Source organism: Solea solea, chromosome 7 (genome assembly GCF_958295425.1).
Source record: "Solea solea chromosome 7, fSolSol10.1, whole genome shotgun sequence".
Taxonomy (NCBI): Eukaryota; Metazoa; Chordata; class Actinopteri; order Pleuronectiformes; family Soleidae; genus Solea; species Solea solea.
In genome coordinates this window covers 15,093,946-15,112,016 of record NC_081140.1, presented here as the reverse complement: position 1 = coordinate 15,112,016, position 18,071 = coordinate 15,093,946, and the positions used below count along the sequence as shown (strand labels likewise).

At 38.8% G+C, this 18,071-nt stretch overlaps 1 protein-coding gene across 1 annotated transcript; it reads left to right on the top strand.

The window, feature by feature from the left end:
- Window positions 1-7,273, top strand: LOC131462879 (proton-coupled zinc antiporter SLC30A1). The gene is made up of 6 exons (XM_058634425.1): window positions 1-91; window positions 1,133-1,795; window positions 3,052-3,288; window positions 3,442-3,716; window positions 4,976-5,163; window positions 6,517-7,273. The coding sequence occupies exons 2-6, from the start codon at window positions 1,141-1,143 to the stop codon at window positions 6,788-6,790; spliced, it is 1,629 nt and encodes a 542-aa protein (XP_058490408.1). The 5' UTR covers window positions 1-91; window positions 1,133-1,140; the 3' UTR covers window positions 6,791-7,273.
- Window positions 7,274-18,071: the final 10,798 nt, after the last annotated feature.

Here is an 18,071-nt window from a genome sequence, read left to right as displayed (position 1 = left end):
GAGATGGAGAGCACTGGGACATTTTCTTCACATCACATCCAGGATCCAACTCCTCTCTCCTTGCAGAGTGTCGCCGACTGACTTCTCTGAGGTAATTCATACCCAGGCTGAAAGAAAGACTTGTTTCAGTGATCGTTTGTGTGAACCTGCTGGTTTATACGTGACTTTACGTTAGTTATAGAGGAAGAATTGGTAGTATATACTGTGCTGTCTGTATATACTGTATATACTGTACTGTCTATATATACACATACTCTGACTTTAAATTAGTGGCTGTTGATCATGAACTTTAAGTTAATTGAATTAAGTTGTAGATACAATATCTCAGACTGGAATGACAGATGGTCATGATTAGAAAGAATTAATTAGTTTCTACTAATTAAATTAGTAGAAAAAAAACACACATTCTGAAAATGAGTTGTTACAGTTAACAATCTCAACTCATTTAAAGCTACTGGTATTAAAATATCAATAAAATCATCAACACATCAGACACGATGAGTCTCACTGAGCTGCTCACCAAACTACACTTGGTCAGTTCAGGTTAAAATGTCCATCAGCTTTTTAGTTTGCTTTGAATTGTAACAGCTGTGAAACATTGAAGTGGAGAAAACTGAACAACTGATGATTTACAAACAGCAACCAACACATTCTGCATATTTATGACATTTGAATAATAGTATAGCAATATAGTAAGTCATCTTTTTTGGTGAGATTGTCTTATTTCTATAGTAATCACCAAGTATAGTCTATTTATTGAACGGCTAGCTGGACGTGAAGAGGATTTCAACAAATCTATTTACAGACTCTAATACCATATTCCCAGTGGCCCAAAAACACATTTGATATGGGTTTTTCACCAGTGGGAATGTGTTTAATTTGCATTCACTCCTGGGTCAAATGACTCTACAATGCATGCGGGTTTATATCGGCTTTGGCTCCCGTCACATTCAGTGAAAATGTCAGACTCTGATGAACTTGTACATTTTAACAAGCTTCTTTTTTTACTTGAACTTGAGCTCTTTTTTTTTTAGACCAGTACTTTTACTTGTAAATAGTGTTACTTTTACTTAGAATATTTCAGCACTCTTTCCACCTCTGCATGCACACATAGCGATGTCTATGCTTTCAGTTGCAGGTATGACGATGCTACACTGGTGCCTGCTGGGATTTACAATCCTGCTGCTGGTGTGCGAGATAGCGATCAGTGAGATCTGCTCGTCCACCATGATCCTGGTGGATAGTTTCCACACCCTCTTCATCCTCATGCGCATTGCTCTTCAAACTGTGCTTCCCTCTCTGGAATCCCCCGAGTCTCCACCTGCATCCCCCTCCTCTATAAAACCTCCTCCCACCTTACCTGCAGAAACACCTGTCCAATGTCTACCTGGCACCCACACTGCTACAGTCACCTGTGACTCATCCACCCTAAATGAACCACTCGATTCTCTACTTAACCAGAAAGGAGCCTCATCATTAAGCTCTCATCAACGCTGCCCCCCCACAGTCTCTCCTCCAACTCTTGGCTGTGGTGTCTCCTACAGCAAAGGCCGGATTCAGGTAATGGGGGAATTCATTTCCAGCCTCACCCTCTCTTCTCTGAGTATATCCTACCTGTTGAACCTCATCAGCATTTCCATGGAGCCAGAGCCAGTGCAGCATCCTGTGTTGCTTGTTCTGGTCACAGTGGTGACTTTGCTCCACAAGATGCTGGTGCTCAAGCTTTGTTGGGGTGAACTGCAGGGGGAGAGGTCTGGATCCAGCAAGCCAACAGGAGCCAAATCTCACCTTCAAGGTATCATTGCACCTAAACATTTCAGTTTCTGGGTTGTGGTTGCTTTTATTGTCCTCCAACAGGAAACATCATCTGGGAGACCACTCAAGCAAGGAATATGAATCTAAACACGTTTCTTTGTGACAGAGTATAATTAATGGTTTATCCAAATCCTGAACTGCAGAATTGACGGCATGTAAATAAATTGAGAAACTAAAGAGATTTTACATGCTGGCAACGCCGAAAGTTACATTACATTACATTACAATTAAGTCTTGGGCATATGCTTTTATCCAATAAAAGTGATCATATTAACAGTCAATGTTAATTGAAAACTTTAATAGAAACTACAAAGCAGTCAGAAATATTCTTTAGAGTTACAGCAACTACCTTACATCTACACACGTATTATTCTACACAAAAAAATATTGCATTGCCTTGAACAATACCCTAAACAATCTCAACTAAAAGTCTAATCTTTAACATTGTCTGAACCTAATTTTAACCCTAAAACCAAATATTTACCTTCAGAAAGTCCTTTAAAGAGTCCGTCTGTCACACTTGGGTGTGTGTGAGTGCGTGCGTGCGTGCGTGCGTGCGTGCGTGCGTGCGTTTGGCATCTCATTTTTAACTTTAAGCCCCTGTTAAAGCTCCAGTGTGTAACTTTTTTTTGTTTTTCCATTAGCGATAGTACCTGGTACCTGGAGTACCTGAGTACCTGAGATTCCAAGCGAGCTGAGCCAACACTATACATGACGTTGTCAGACTGCCGTCCACTTATTGGTCAAGTTTCGTCACTGGAACCGAACAATGCCAAACTCAGTTAAAATGACTTAAAATCCTGAAAACGTGTGTTAATCTCCAACATTTAACAAGTTGTGCCGTGCCGGGACTGTACTGGAAAAATACTGCTAGAGACACTAACCCTCAGATTTACCCCACACCTCAGATGAGCCTGCAGAGTTCTCTGAAAAACCCTAACTGTTCGATTTGATATCTCACTGCCTCACACATGTTTCAGAGAACAATTTTCAGTGTGAAATTTCTTGACTGTAACAGACATTTGTTATATTGAAAGCTACGCACATATACGGTTAAGGTCACATGCTGCTTTAGCTGGTCATGTAAGACTGGGATGTATTTGCCGTCGGATTCACACAGCTGGTGCTAGTGAGTCGGTGAGCACGCTCCTGCTTTGATGTCGCTTCTAAGTGTATATTCAGCTGTAAAGAACATCAGACGTGTTTGTTTTTCATTCCCCTGTTTGATTCCCACAGTCACGGCCGCAGGAGACTCCAAAGGCCTGGCCGAGCCGGGGCGAGTCCTCAGTGACGTCACCCGAGTCCAATCTGCTGCGGACGACTCGCTCAACAACGGGGCTCTTGTCCTTTACAACCCTGGAGCCACCAGCATTACGGAATCTGACTCCCAGGTCCCACAACTGTGGCGGCCAGATATTCACCTGCATTCCAACACAGAAATGTCTGAGGACAATACCTGCATGGGACACCTTGGTATGGAGTTGGTGGAGTTGTTTCATCTATAAAATGTCAGAAAATCTCACTTTCCCAAAACTTCTATCTAACATAATGACGATATTTCATTTATTCACTCGTATTGTTGTTCAAATGAATCTTACACAAAATTACTGTTTCCTGCAATTTCAGACAGTCGAAAAGAATCGAGTATCACCTCAGTTTGCAAGTCGTTACAAGTCGAGAGTCCCGAGCGCAGTGGCCAGTGGCCGGTCTGGTTACTGTCGCTCCTCATGACGTTTGAGGTCCTTCTCACCTCAGTTCTGGCTGTGACCAACAGCACAGTGGTGCTGCTGGTCGGCCCGCAGTGTCTGCTCAGCTCCACAGCCTGTGGCCTCCTGACTTACCTGAACCTCGGTCTGTCTCTGCTGGCTGTGATTATACTGATCATCATAACGATACCACAGGTCTGTTCATGTCGTGCCACTGAGTTTGACTGACTGATAAACCTCCTGCCAAGACCCAGTTAATAGTTCCAGATGCAATGGAGAACACTTAAATAAGGTGTTACCTCTGTAGATGATCTAGATCCAACACATTTCAAATAGGAGTGTGAATTTATTTATTGTTTATTTTAATTACAGCATACACTAAATCTGGAAATGTGGGACATTTAGGAAGACCCGGGTTCGAGCCCCGGTTGGAACAAGGGCCTTTCTGCATGGAGTGTGCATGTTCTCCCCGTGTGTGCGTGGGTTCTCTCCGGGTACTCCGGCTTCCTCCCACAGTCCAAAAACATGCAATGTGGGGATTAGGTAAATTGGACACTCCAAATTGACCATAGGAGTGAGTGTGAGAGTGAATGGTTGTTTGTCTCTATCTGTGTGTGGCCCTGCGATGGACTGGCGAACTGTCCAGGGTGTACCCCGCCTATCGCCCGATGTAGCTGAGATTGGCACAGCACCCCCCGTGACCCTCTGGTGGAGGATAAAGCGGTAGATGATGACTGACTGACTGGAGACAGCAAGGGATTAGCAACTCCTGTTTGCTGTCATGTAATATCACTGTCTTGCTCCACCTTGTTCAGGGGGCTGAGTGGTTTACAAATCAGCACAAACTTCCCAACGTTTCCATTCAGAAAAATGGAGAAGAGATAAAGCAGTGGACAGATTCTCAAGATAATGAGCTCTTTGTTTAGTGTCTTAAATCCGTTTTGTTTGTTTGTTTGTTTTTGAATCCCTGCTTGGCAGCCATTCTTAGTGAGAGTGAGTGTTTGTGCCTCAAGTTAGTTCTGGGCAATGGTGGTGCACTTTGTTTGCGAGATTGCACTTGTATTGATTCCATTGAACGGAATGGAAAGGAAAGGAAAGGAAGGAAAGGAAAGGAAAGCCACTTTGACTGAGAGCTTTGCCACAATAGACCAACCTGACCAAATGTGTCTAAAACCACAGAGCCTGGAGGAAACCCACACACACCAGTGCTAACCACTAATCCACCGTGCCACCCATACAATAACGTTGTTATTAGATATCATGATGTTGGGTCAGACAGCAACAAATCTATCAATCTATTCAGTACCTCTGTCCAATAATCCTGGCTTATACTTAACTGCACATTTATTTGTTTTCCTGCACTCCTTCGCTGTAGGTACTTAATCACCATGTGCAGCTGTATCTATCCTAAGTCGACTGTTTTCACTTCATTCCCTGACATGTTTCTCCTCCAGTTGCACAAATATGGACTGTTGCTGCTCCAGGCGGCACCTCCACACCTCTCTGTGTCTGACCTTGGACAGAGGATTGCGAGAGTCCCTGGAGTGAGGGCTGTGCATGAGTTACACCTCTGGCAGTTAACTCAGTCATTCCTGGTGGCTACTGTCCATGTACAGTGCCAGGCTTGTTTTCCAGCACACAGGTGAGCGAGGGTTATATTTTTAATTTGTGTTTTTAGATCATGTGAGAATAGTTGAATCAAGAGTATAATTGAAGGTCATTGTTGTTGTTGTTGCACTCCTGGCTGTTATAATTATGTGTAATATGGAGGTAATATTATCTATGTATTATGTTCTACTGTCTTATCTCTCTTATTATTATTAGTAGTATTATTATTATTTTTTTAGTATCATCATCATTATTATTATTGTTATTGTTATTGTTATTGTTATTGTTATTGTTATTGTTATTGTTATTATTATAATTATTATTATGATTATTAATAATAATCATAATAATAATAATAACGGTGTTAGTATGGTAATAAATAGATGTGATTACACTAATACCATGTGATTTCTAAAGTGATACCTGTGCAATAGATTGGGGTAATACCTTCACATGAAAATGTTTGTGAATCAAAATTGATATTACTATAAAGCTGAAGTTCACTCTCCTTTGTTAATATATATAATATTATCTAATTATTACTACATTATTACTATTGTCATTACCAACTGTTATTTGTTATTGCCATAGAAATAAGATGGCATTACCCCCCAATTACAAAATAATTATCATACTATTACCATGTTGTTACTGCACTTAAATGTAACATGGGGTTTTTTTTTGGAACTGCATTTATTTTACTTAGTTCACAAAATAATAAACTCTCAGCCACACACACACACATTTTCAAATTATTTAGACCAGTAATTATTCTTTCTTTGACTTCTTGTTGGTAGAAGCACAAGCCGTGAATACATTACTTACTGAAAGTTATTAAATACAAAATCAAGTCTTAATTGACTTAATTGATATTGACCTGATATTTACATCCAGTTATTGGATAAAGTTATTGTTGTATTGGAAAACCTATCGGTATTACTGGATATTGAATGATTCTAACTATTTACTTTCTTTGTATAACGCTGTTTCTCTGTGTTGTCCATCTTGACTCTGAGTCTTTGCAAAGAGAAAGACACACAGTTTTATAGTCGGTTGTCCAACTTGAACTTATCTGTGTAGCACACAAAAGGTGTCGTGTGACAGGAGAAATATGGCCTTGGGTCTCAGGAACAGAAAGATTAATAAATCAGTTCCGTGCGGGCATTACCCAGTTTGGTGTGAATGCCTAGACAGTAAGTGTTTGAACTAAACTATGAAGAAGAAATATAAGGAATAAGAGTTATTTTCCATTACAAACACAAACCTGATGTCACTAAGAAAACTTAAATTTCAAATTACATAGCATATCAAATATCCTTTATTTATACTTATTTATCCTATTGCTTTGAGAATACTGTCCATGCAGAATGGTTTCACATGTGACCAGGTGTGCCGATCTGATGTTGGAGGTGACTAAGGTGCTGCAGAGCATAGGCGTGGGCTGCTGCACCATACAGCCGGAGTTTGTGTCATGCAGCGAGTGTTCTGCACTCTCCCTACCTCCTCCAGCCTGCAGCCTTGCCTGTGGAAAGGCCTGCACTGGGTCCATGTGCTGCTACTTCCTGGAAGAACAGACCAGCAGTGTGACAGCGCCACCAGCAGGAGAAACCAAGGAAGACCATCAGACTCTTCAGTCTGTCATAGAAAACACCTTCCTCTGAACAACCAGTGTGATACTTGATTAAAATGAAACTGCCAACACATGATAAATACAGTATTGAAGTTCTAATTTGAATGTTCCTTCATTACCTCCATCAAGGAGGTTGTGTTTTTGCCGGTGTTTGTCCGTCTGTCTGATTGTGAGTAGTATAACAAAAGATTTTGATTACATTTTTTGTTAGTGGCTCAAGGAAGAAGTATCTTGGTGGTAATCTGGATATGGATCTAGCTTGAGGGTCTATTTTTGAATAATTGTTAACCCTGCAGTTCAGCGTATTGTAATGTACAGTAGGTCTACGTTACTGTGTAGTTTGGTCAGGATCCAGATCTGAAGCATGAAAAGAACATTTTTAAGTGACATTTTGCTAAATGGTTTCCTTGTTGTTCATTGTGCCGTACTGTAACTAAGTTCTATGGTTTTCGTTTTTGAAAGATTTCACACATCACGTATGTAATAATAATGTGTTTCTGTATGATCATAATAAAATGTGGGTGCTATTCTTCATTCACTTTGTTCCCATTTCTTCATCAGTTTATCAGCTTGTGTTTTGTGTACAGTTGAATGAAAATATAACTCAAAATTGTGTAATCCCTTTACCCGTTGCCTATGTTAATTTGGAATAATGCTTTTGAGTGTATTGCCATTGTGGTTTGCAGTGCTTGCTATGAGTGCCTGGAATATTTCTATTCTCACTCATTTATGTGCTGAAACTGTGGATTTGTGTTCAATCATTGTTGGTCAAGTATGTTTAATTTAATACTGGACAGAGTGACAGACAGAATCATGATCTTTTGTGCAGCTTTATTATTAAAAAGTCCTCAGACATCATTTACATATTATTGATGACATTCTCCATGAAGACTTTCAGAGTTTAGACTAACTGTTTGTTTGTTTGTTTGTTCTTTATTTGTATTTTTTATACAGACCTGCTTCCTTGGAAATGAGCAAAGTTCTTTGAATTCTATCCTACTTGAGGACGTATTGTGGCTCCTCCCCATCTTCCTCATACACAGCCAACTAGAAGGCGCCTGCTTTTCATAATACAGCACAGCCTTTTTTTTCTTAACAGCGCCACCAGTTGGATACCACGGAACACAGCGCTTCAATTCTCTACTTATACTTTTACTTATACTTTTGAAGTGAAAACTATTATAAATGCTTGAATTACACAAGGAAGTTTGTGTTAGCTGTTCTAAGGGTACTCAAAACAAGTAGGACAATGTTTGACTTCTTTTTAATTCAAAACGATTCAAAAGAGCCACCTTGACGCACCTGCTAAATCCACCAAACTCAATTTAAAAAGGAAGAAATTTATACTCCGTAAATTTAATGAATTAAGTGTTTTTATTGACCAAAGCAGAGTTGGTTGTTTGTTGAATCAGTGATATAGAACAGCCTTGTTTGTTTGGGTCGACCTTAAAATGTACATTGTTATTTGAGATGATTACATTTTTGCTTAAAGGTTTAGTGGCTGTTTCTGGTTAAAACGGGAGGTAAAACAAGCTTCCTAATTTACAAAATGTGTAAAAGGATACTGTTTATCAGCCATTCACTGGCTTTTGAGATTACAATATTAAAAATGTTGATGTTTAGCTTTGGGATTTGTATTAGTCAGTTATAGATCTATTCTGTAGGCTTGCATGTCAAATTCTGCCATGTACTGTATGTATTTTTATTTCTTCTACTTTCTCCACCAAAGAAAACTGTAAGCCTGGGCTCAGGATTTTGGTCATGTATCATGTAAATGTAAATATGTCGGGGCCAGCTGCTTCTTGCATCAGGTAAAAAACCAAAGTCACATTGACCTACAATAGAGTTACAATTTCATTTTCAATGACATATTAGACATTAAACAACAGTTCATTGGGATATCAATAAGCAATAACATAACAATGCTTTCTTGCATATCTTCAAAGACACAGCACTTTAAAAGGTGACAAACATTGCTACAAAAATGCATCTTGAATTTACTTAATTAAACAATAACGTGTGGAGGTCCACATGAAATTCAGTCCCCAGGGCTGGACTGCCTTTGGCCCTATCACTCAAAAAAGTCATACTATAGTATGTCGTCCAACATTTGACAAAAAAGTCATACTTTAGTATGTCGTCCAAAATCACCCATAAAGATCATGCTATATAGTATGTCGTCCAAACTCACTCAAAAATTCATAGTAAAGTATGTCGTCCAAAATGAGAGAAAAAGTCATAGTATAGTATGTCGTCCAAAATCACCTAAAAAAGTCATAGTATAGTATGTCGTACAAAATCAGTCAAAAAAGTCATAGTATAGTATGTCGTCCAAAATCTGCCAAAAAAGTCATAGTATAGTATGTCGTCCAAAATCTGCCAAAAAAGTCATAGTATAGTATGACGTCCAAAATCACTCAAAAAAGTCATAGTATAGCATGTCGTTCAAAATCAGTCAAAAAAGTCATAGTATAGTATGTCGTCCAAAATCAGTCAAAAAAGTCATAGTATAGTATGTCGTCCAAAATCACTCAAAAATGTCATAGTATAGTATGTCGTCCAAAATCAGTCAAAAATGTCATAGTATAGTATGTCGTCCAAAATCAGTCAAAAATGTCATAGTATAGTATGTCGTCCAAAATCAGTCAAAAAAGTCATAGTATAGTATGTCGTTCAAAATCACTCAAAAAAGTCATAGTATAGTATGTCATCTAAAATCAGTCAAAAAAGTCATAGTATAGTATGTCGTACAAAAACTATCAAAAAAGTCATAGTATAGTATGTCGTTCAAAATCACTCCAAAAAGTCATAGTATAGTATGTCGTCCAAAATCACTCCAAAAAGTCATAGTATAGTATGTCGTCCAAAATCACTCCAAAAAGTCATAGTATAGTATGTCGTCCAAAATCACTCCAAAAAGTCATAGTATAGTATGTCATTCAAAATGAAAGACAAAAAGTCATAGTATAGTATGTCGTCCAAAATGACTCCAAAAAGTCATAGTATAGTATGTCGTCCAAAATGAGTCAAAAACGTCATAGTATAGTATGTCATCCAAAATCACTCCAAAAAGTCATAGTATAGTATGTCATTCAAAATGAGTCAAAAACGTCATAGTATAGTATGTCGTCCAAAATAAGTCAAATATGCCATAGTATAGTATGTCGTCCAAAATTAGACAAAAAAGTCATAGTATAGTATGTCGTCCAAAATCACCTAAAAAAGTCATAGTATAGTATGTCGTCCAAAATCAGTCAAAAAGGTCATAGTATAGTATGTCGTCCAAAATCAGTCAAAAAAGTCATAGTATAGTATGTTGTCCAAAATCTGCCAAAAAAGTCATAGTATAGTATGTCGTCCAAAATCAGTCAAAAATGCCATAGTATATATAGTATGTCGTCCAAAATTTGTGAAAAATGTCATAGTAAAGTATGTCGTCCAATATCAGTCAAAAATGCCACAGTATAGTATGTCGTCAAAAATTAATCAAAAATGTCATAGTATAGTATGTCGTCCAAAATTAGACAAAAAAGTCATAGTATAGTATGTCGTCCAAAATCACCTAAAAAAGTCATAGTATAGTATGTCGTCCAAAATCAGTCAAAAAGGTCATAGTATAGTATGTCGTCCAAAATCAGTCAAAAAAGTCATAGTATAGTATGTCGTCCAAAATCTGCCAAAAAAGTCATAGTATAGTATGACGTCCAAAATCACTCAAAAAAGTCATAGTATAGCATGTCGTCCAAAATCAGTCAAAAAAGTCATAGTATAGTATGTCGTCCAAAATCAGTCAAAAAAGTCATAGTATAGTATGTCGTCCAAAATCACTCAAAAATGTCATAGTATAGTATGTCGTCCAAAATCAGTCAAAAATGTCATAGTATAGTATGTCGTCCAAAATCAGTCAAAAATGTCATAGTATAGTATGTCGTCCAAAATCAGTCAAAAAAGTCATAGTATAGTATGTCGTTCAAAATCACTCAAAAAAGTCATGGTATAGTATGTCATCTAAAATCAGTCAAAAAAGTCATAGTATAGTATGTCGTACAAAAACTATCAAAAAAGTCATAGTATAGTATGTCGTTCAAAATCACTCCAAAAAGTCATAGTATAGTATGCCGTCCAAAATCACTCCAAAAAGTCATAGTATAGTATGTCGTCCAAAATCACTCCAAAAAGTCATAGTATAGTATGTCGTCCAAAATCACTCCAAAAAGTCATAGTATAGTATGTCATTCAAAATGAAAGACAAAAAGTCATAGTATAGTATGTCGTCCAAAATGACTCCAAAAAGTCATAGTTTAGTATGTCGTCCAAAATGAGTCAAAAACGTCATAGTATAGTATGTCATCCAAAATCACTCCAAAAAGTCATAGTATAGTATGTCATTCAAAATGAGTCAAAAACGTCATAGTATAGTATGTCGTCCAAAATAAGTCAAATATGCCATAGTATAGTATGTCGTCCAAAATCACTCAAAAAAGTCATAGTATAGTATGTCGTCCAAAATCACTCTTGTGTGAGACAATATACTCACTGCACTACACCACAGTAGTATATTATAATAGTATTCATTATTTAGTGTAGTCATTTGATATTTTCAATAGAGTTGGTTAGTAATTGTGTTTATTTTAGTCTGTTTTAGTCATGTTTTGTATTCGTTTTAATTTAGTTTAGTTTTGATTTTGTCATCTTTTTAATAATTAATATATTCTTACATATGAAGAACCTTCACCATAGACACTGGCATGTGATGTTTCTCTGGCTGAAAGACAAGCATGAACAGCTAAAAATAAACATGGTTATGCTGTGAACTCTTTATCCTATAGTAACCCTAATAAATAGCAATAAAATGGCAGGACATTTTGCAGCCATGCTACAAATGTATCATCATTTTATACAGTATAATCTGATATGTCACGGTATATATTAAACCAGCATGGGTTTCTCAACAATGGAACGCAGACATTTATCATCATCATCATCATTCTCCGCTTATCCGGGGCAGCAGTTTCATCAAGGGACCCCAAACTTCCCTTTCCCGAGCCACATTGACCAGCTCCGACTGAGGGATCCCGAGGCGTTCCAGGCCAGAGTGGAGATGTAACCTCTCCACCTTGTCCTAGGTCTACCCCGAGGCCTCCTCCCACACATTCCTCCTCCCAGGCATTTATATTGAGTGCACATAGAGAGTTGGGTTGGCGCTCAGAGAGGAAGGACGCAACAGCAGCTGCTCCGTGAGAAAGGCCGACCTTGAGACAACTTGAGAAAAACTTTGAGATAACTGAGGAAAAAAATAAAAAATAAAAAAAACTCAGTGAGAAGAAAATGGTGAAAACTAAAGCTGACCAAATGATGGAAACTGTGATGGAAACCATGAATGAAGGAATGGAAGCGATTCGCGCCGAGATGAGGGCGCTGTTCAAGGGAAGCGGAAAAGCGACGAGAGCTGAGTTGAGGGCGATGAGAGAGGAGTTCTTGACCGACTTCAAGGAGAAGCCGGAAGGGGTGACAGTGGAAGTCAAAAGGATCCAGGAGGAGAACGCAAAAAAAGACAAGCTGCTGCGGGAGCTGGGGTACAAAATTGAGGAGATGGACCAGCTAGGAAGACTCAATGAGGTGATTGTGACTGGCCTCAAGATTAAGCGTCAGAGCTATGCAAGGGCGGCTGCGCCATCGGACGATCGGTCGCTGCAACCTGATGAATCAGAAATTAAATCTGTGCAACAGCAGGTGGATGAGTTCCTGACAGGCAGAGAGATCAACGTGGACTTCAACAATGTGGAAGTATGTCACCTCTTACCACGAAGACAGGAGAATGGAACACGAGCTGTCGTGCTGAGATTCACCAACAGAAGGCATAAGACGGCACTGCTGAAGCAGGGCAGGAAGCTCAAAGGCTCAGACGTCTCCATCAACGAGAATCTCACCAAAAAGAATGCTGACATCGCCAGAAAGGCACGTCAGCTGAAGAAAGGAGGCAAGATCCAACACACCTGGACGGCAAACTGCAGAATCTACATTAAAACAAATGGAGCTACACCAGAAGAAGTCAAAATAATGCAAATCAGGAGTGAGGGTGATCTGGAGGAATATAACAACTAAGGTATGGCTCACGAACACTCCATAACTACAGCACAGCAAAGGTCAAGGGTCACTACACAGACTAAAACGATGATGGAAATATTAGAGAGGATTGCTGAGCAAGAAAATGTGGAGCTGACTAAAAATCAACATGTGAACCACACCTTAACAGACCCAAATGAAATAATTGACCCGGATAACCATCTATACCTAAACGTGTCTGAGAAATGCCAGTACTACACTGAAGACCAATTCAACGAAAGCATTGAGATGGATGGGAAATTGTCTTTCATTCACTTCAATAGCAGGAGTCTATACACCAACTTCGACCACATTAAGGAATACCTACAACAATTCAAAAATGCTTTCAACATCATTGCGGTGTCGGAAACATGGATTAATGAGGATAAAGGCGCAGATTTTTACCTGGATGGATACAAATTGGTCAACGTTAACAGAAGACATAAAGGTGGGGGAGGAGTGGCACTGTTCATTGACAATAACATTGAGTATGAGATTGTACACAATATGTCTGAAGCTGTTGAACATGTAATGGAATGTGTGACAATTGAAATCTGTGTGACGAAAGGCAGAAATATAGTGTTAAGCTGTGTTTATAGAGCACCAGACTCCAGGATAGAGGATTTCAATGAATGTGTGGGAAGGATGTTTTCAGGGACCAGCCAAAAGAGGGTTTTTATCTGTGGCGATGTGAACATTGACTTACTCAACCCGAAACGAAATACGATGATTGATGACTTCATTAATATGATGTATACGATGGGCCTACAACCCCTCATTACACGTCCAAGCAGGTTCACGACACACAGTGCGACCCTAATTGATAACATTTTCACAAATATTATAGGGACAGGCATAACAAGAGGACTACTGATAAATGGACCACCTGCCAATCTTTGCTATCTATGACTGGAAGCACACTGTTACACAGACACCGAATAGAAATATAAACAGAAGGGTCAGGACTGAAAAAGGGATGCTTACACTGAAAAACGAACTAATGAGGCAGGACTGGAACGAGGTCTACAAAGAAACAGATGTAAATGATGCTTATGATTCCTTTTTGCAAATATTTAACACGTTGTATAATAGACACTGTCCTGTAATGAAAAGACACACAAATCAGAAAAGGGAGGGGAAACCATGGTTAACAAAAACGTTGATAAATGCCTGCAAGAAGAAAAACACCCTGTACAGACAGTACATGAGATTAAGGACAGAACATTCAGAAACGAGATACAAACAATACAGGAACAAACTAAACAGCATCCTAAATGACTGCAAAAAAGAATACTACAGTAATCTGCTGGCAGAAAACATGAGCTATACTAAAAAACTATGGGACATTCTAAATGATGTGATCAAAAACAAAAACACAAAACCTAGCTATCCTCTCTACTTCAAGGACAAAAACACTAAGGAAGATAACAAAGAAATCATAGCAGAAAGATTTAATTTTTCGTCAATGTAGGGCCGAATTTGGCAAAGGACATTCCTGACTCACTCCTTCACTGGGACCACTTTGATAAGGACAGAGACAGAAACCCAAGCACAATGTTTCTCACCCCAGTGAAGGACAGAGAGATTACACACCTGGTCAACAAATGTGTAGCAAAAACATCCACGGATGTTGATGACCTCGACATGAAGCTAGTCAAGAAAGTAATAGTTGAAATCGTTTCACCCTTAACACACATCTGCAACCTGTCATTTCAAACTGGGACGTTTCCCACCAAAATGAAAGTGGCGAAAGTAGTGCCATTGTTTAAGAAAGGTGACATACATGAGTTTACTAATTACAGACCAGTCTCAATACTACCACAATTGTCCAAAATTTTGGAGAAACTATTTAACGATAGGCTAGACAACTTCATTAACAAACACAATCTGCTATATGATAGCCAATATGGATTAAGAAGAAACCACTCGATGGCGCTAGCTTTAACTGAGTCTGTGGAAACCATTACTGACGCCATTGATCAAAAACTACATTCAATAGGAATATTCATAGACCTGAAAAAGGATATTTGACACCATCAACCATGATATTTTGATAGCTAAACTGGAGAGATACGGTATAAGAGGCATAGCACTGGAATGGGTCAAGAGTTATCTTCACAACAGATCTCAATATGTTAAGATGGGAGATTGCACATCGACTTGCTTGGACATAATTTGTGGGGTCCCACAAGGATCAGTGCTGGGCCCCAAACTGTTTATACTATACATTAATGACATATGCAAGGTATCCAATATTCTGAAATTGACATTATTTGCAGATGATACTAATATTTTCTGTTCGGGGGAAGACCTAAACCAACTAGTGGAAACAGTCAATAATGAAAGCTACATGAGTGGTTTAATATAAATAAACTATCTCTAAATTTAGAGAAAACTAAATATATGCTGTATGGGAAAAAAGGCTGTAAGACTAGTATTAACATACAAGTTAATGGAGTGGACATTGAAAGGGTTAATGAGTATAAAGTGCTGGGAGTGATTATTGATGACATGTTAAGTTGGAAGCCACACACCAAACAGTTAAGTCAGGAGTGTTTCCATACTTTGGAGGGCACAAAAACTATTAAACCAGAAGGCACTGTACTTGTTGTACTGCGCACTAGTCTCTCCACACCTACAATACTGCGCAGAGGTCTGGGGACACACTTACAAAACCACTACTTATCCCCTGTTTATACTCCAAAAAAGAGCCTTGAGAATCCTACATTATGCCAGTTACAGAGAACATCCAAATCAACTATTTACCAAATCAAAAATACTTAAATTCTATGACTTAATAAAATACCGCACAGTACAGATGATTTATAGAGCTGCCAACAAAAACCTCCCTCACAATCTACAGACATTATTCCTGAACAGAGGGGAGGGACACAATCTAAGAGGGAACATGAGGTTTAGGCAGAGAAGGGTAAGCACTACATTAAAATCCTTTACTGTATCGGTCACGGGGGTCAGACAGTGGAACAATCTGGATGAGGAGATGAAAAAATCAGCAAAACTGAGTGTATTTAAAAAGAAGTATGTAGAGATGACTATTAATCGATACAGACTGACACAGAAAGAAAGTATGACAGGTCAGGGACAGAAATCTGTGGACACTGTGGGAAACGGCAGGGGAAGCAAAGTTAACCAAACAAAAAAAAAAAAATGTACCCAAACAACAGCTGACACTGAGACAAATGTCAACACATGAGTAGTATTTAGCTGCCACGGTGAAGCACATCACTACGGAGAATCAATTGATACACTGAATGCGTTCGACAAAGTGTTCTCAACAAGAAATCCAGGTTCTGGTGTACCCAATTGCCCAGTTGGGACCTACATGTGAGGCTACATTCGGGACAGATGGGATAAGTGGAAAGTCGTGTGCCTTGCTGCACTGGATGTAGAGGATGTCGAGGATGTGTACATTCATTATGATCGGAATGCTCTCCCTGGGATGGGGAATGTACCTGCAACACCGGGATCAGAGAAAGACCAACAGTGAGAGGACCAGGGAATGGAGCGATATGAAGGTGGAAAGCGCAATAACAAAGAAAGTCATGGTTGGGCTGCGCTCCGACGTCTCCACAATCCTCGAGCACATGAAAAGAATGGAGAAGAAAAGCGAGGCGAATCCTACGGATGAAATAGATGATTAAAGTGAAAAAAAAAATAATAAAAAAAATAAAAATAATATGATGCATTGCCCTCTATTGATTGGATTATTTGTGACTTTTGGGAAGTTGAATATGCCAGGCAACAAGTCGAGAATGTCACGCGCGACGGAACATCATGGACACATGAATAAACACACATGGAGTCTGAGTTGACTGTCTAGAGCTAGACTATATCTCTGAGTAGTATCGGATGCTGAAACATGTTTTCTTTGTCAAAATGTAATAAAAAAAAATAAAAAAATAAAAATGAGGAAACGAAATGTATGATGATAATGGGGGCGGGACTAGTTAAGCTTTGCTTCTCCCGCATTCCCTTTCGGTTATGTATATTGTGTGAACTGCACTGTTATGTGATGAGTGATCCAAATGTCATGACCGAAATAAATAAATAAATAAATAAATATTCTTTTTAATGTAAATGTTTATATTGTGTTACTTGAAAATAATGTTAATTGTACTACAGTGTTTGTTTTGTGTTTTACATGTATATATACATATAGACCTTCTTATGTCTTAGAAGACTTTTTATGTCTTACTGAGACGTGGCAACAGCCCAATGGTTATTCCCAATGAAATGAATGTATCCCACCTGGGTTTGTATACACCTGCAAATCTTGCGCTAAATGTGTGTTCACATGGACATAATTAACAACACCACTACAAAGGACTTCATTTCACACCTGGACAGTTTTGGTTTTTTCAGCAATATATTGATTTCCCCACTCTTGATCTGATCTGTTGCTCTGGTGTCACCCTCTGCATCTGACCACCCCATCTCTGACCATAAACTAGTTTTCTTCAACACAGGCATAGGTATGATTACATAGGCATATATCTGTGTGTGTATGTATGTGTATATATATATGTACATACATATATGTAAAAATAATAAAATACAAGATACTACTATTTAACAGCGTATTTATTAACAAAAAATATAAACAAAATATTATTATTATCAATTTGGAGGGAAACATCTTTCAACGAGGGAGAGGATTCTCTCCATCCTCATTTCTTTTCTCTCCGTTGCCTCATGTGTTCCCTGAGGAGGTTGATCAGTTCACCTTCCCTGTCCTTCTTCCTTTTCTGTTGCCTCCTCTGAGGTTCTGGTCTGTTTGGGTCCTCCTCCTCATCATCTTTCTCTTCTCCCACTGCTGACCTTGGCCCTGGTCTGTCCTCAGGGATGGAGGCAATAAGGACAGGCGGAGCAATGGGGTGCTTCTGTCCCAGAACCTCATCCATGAGGATATACCAGGGCCAAGTTGCAGCAGTGGGCTTCCCACCCACTCTTTCCCCTGACCCTGGACAGTTGCAATCCTGAAAGGGAGGATTCAATCATGAAAGACTTATCAAACTAATATATACATACTGTATACGTACTTTATATTTCCTTTTTAAGTTGTTCCATTTTTTTGGGCCTGCAAGGGAGTAACATTTTCCTGCAGGTCCATTCTTTCCAAAATAGTACTATTCAGAGACAAAAGACATCAGGGGAAGATGTATTAGTAGTTTTAGCACAGGGGCATA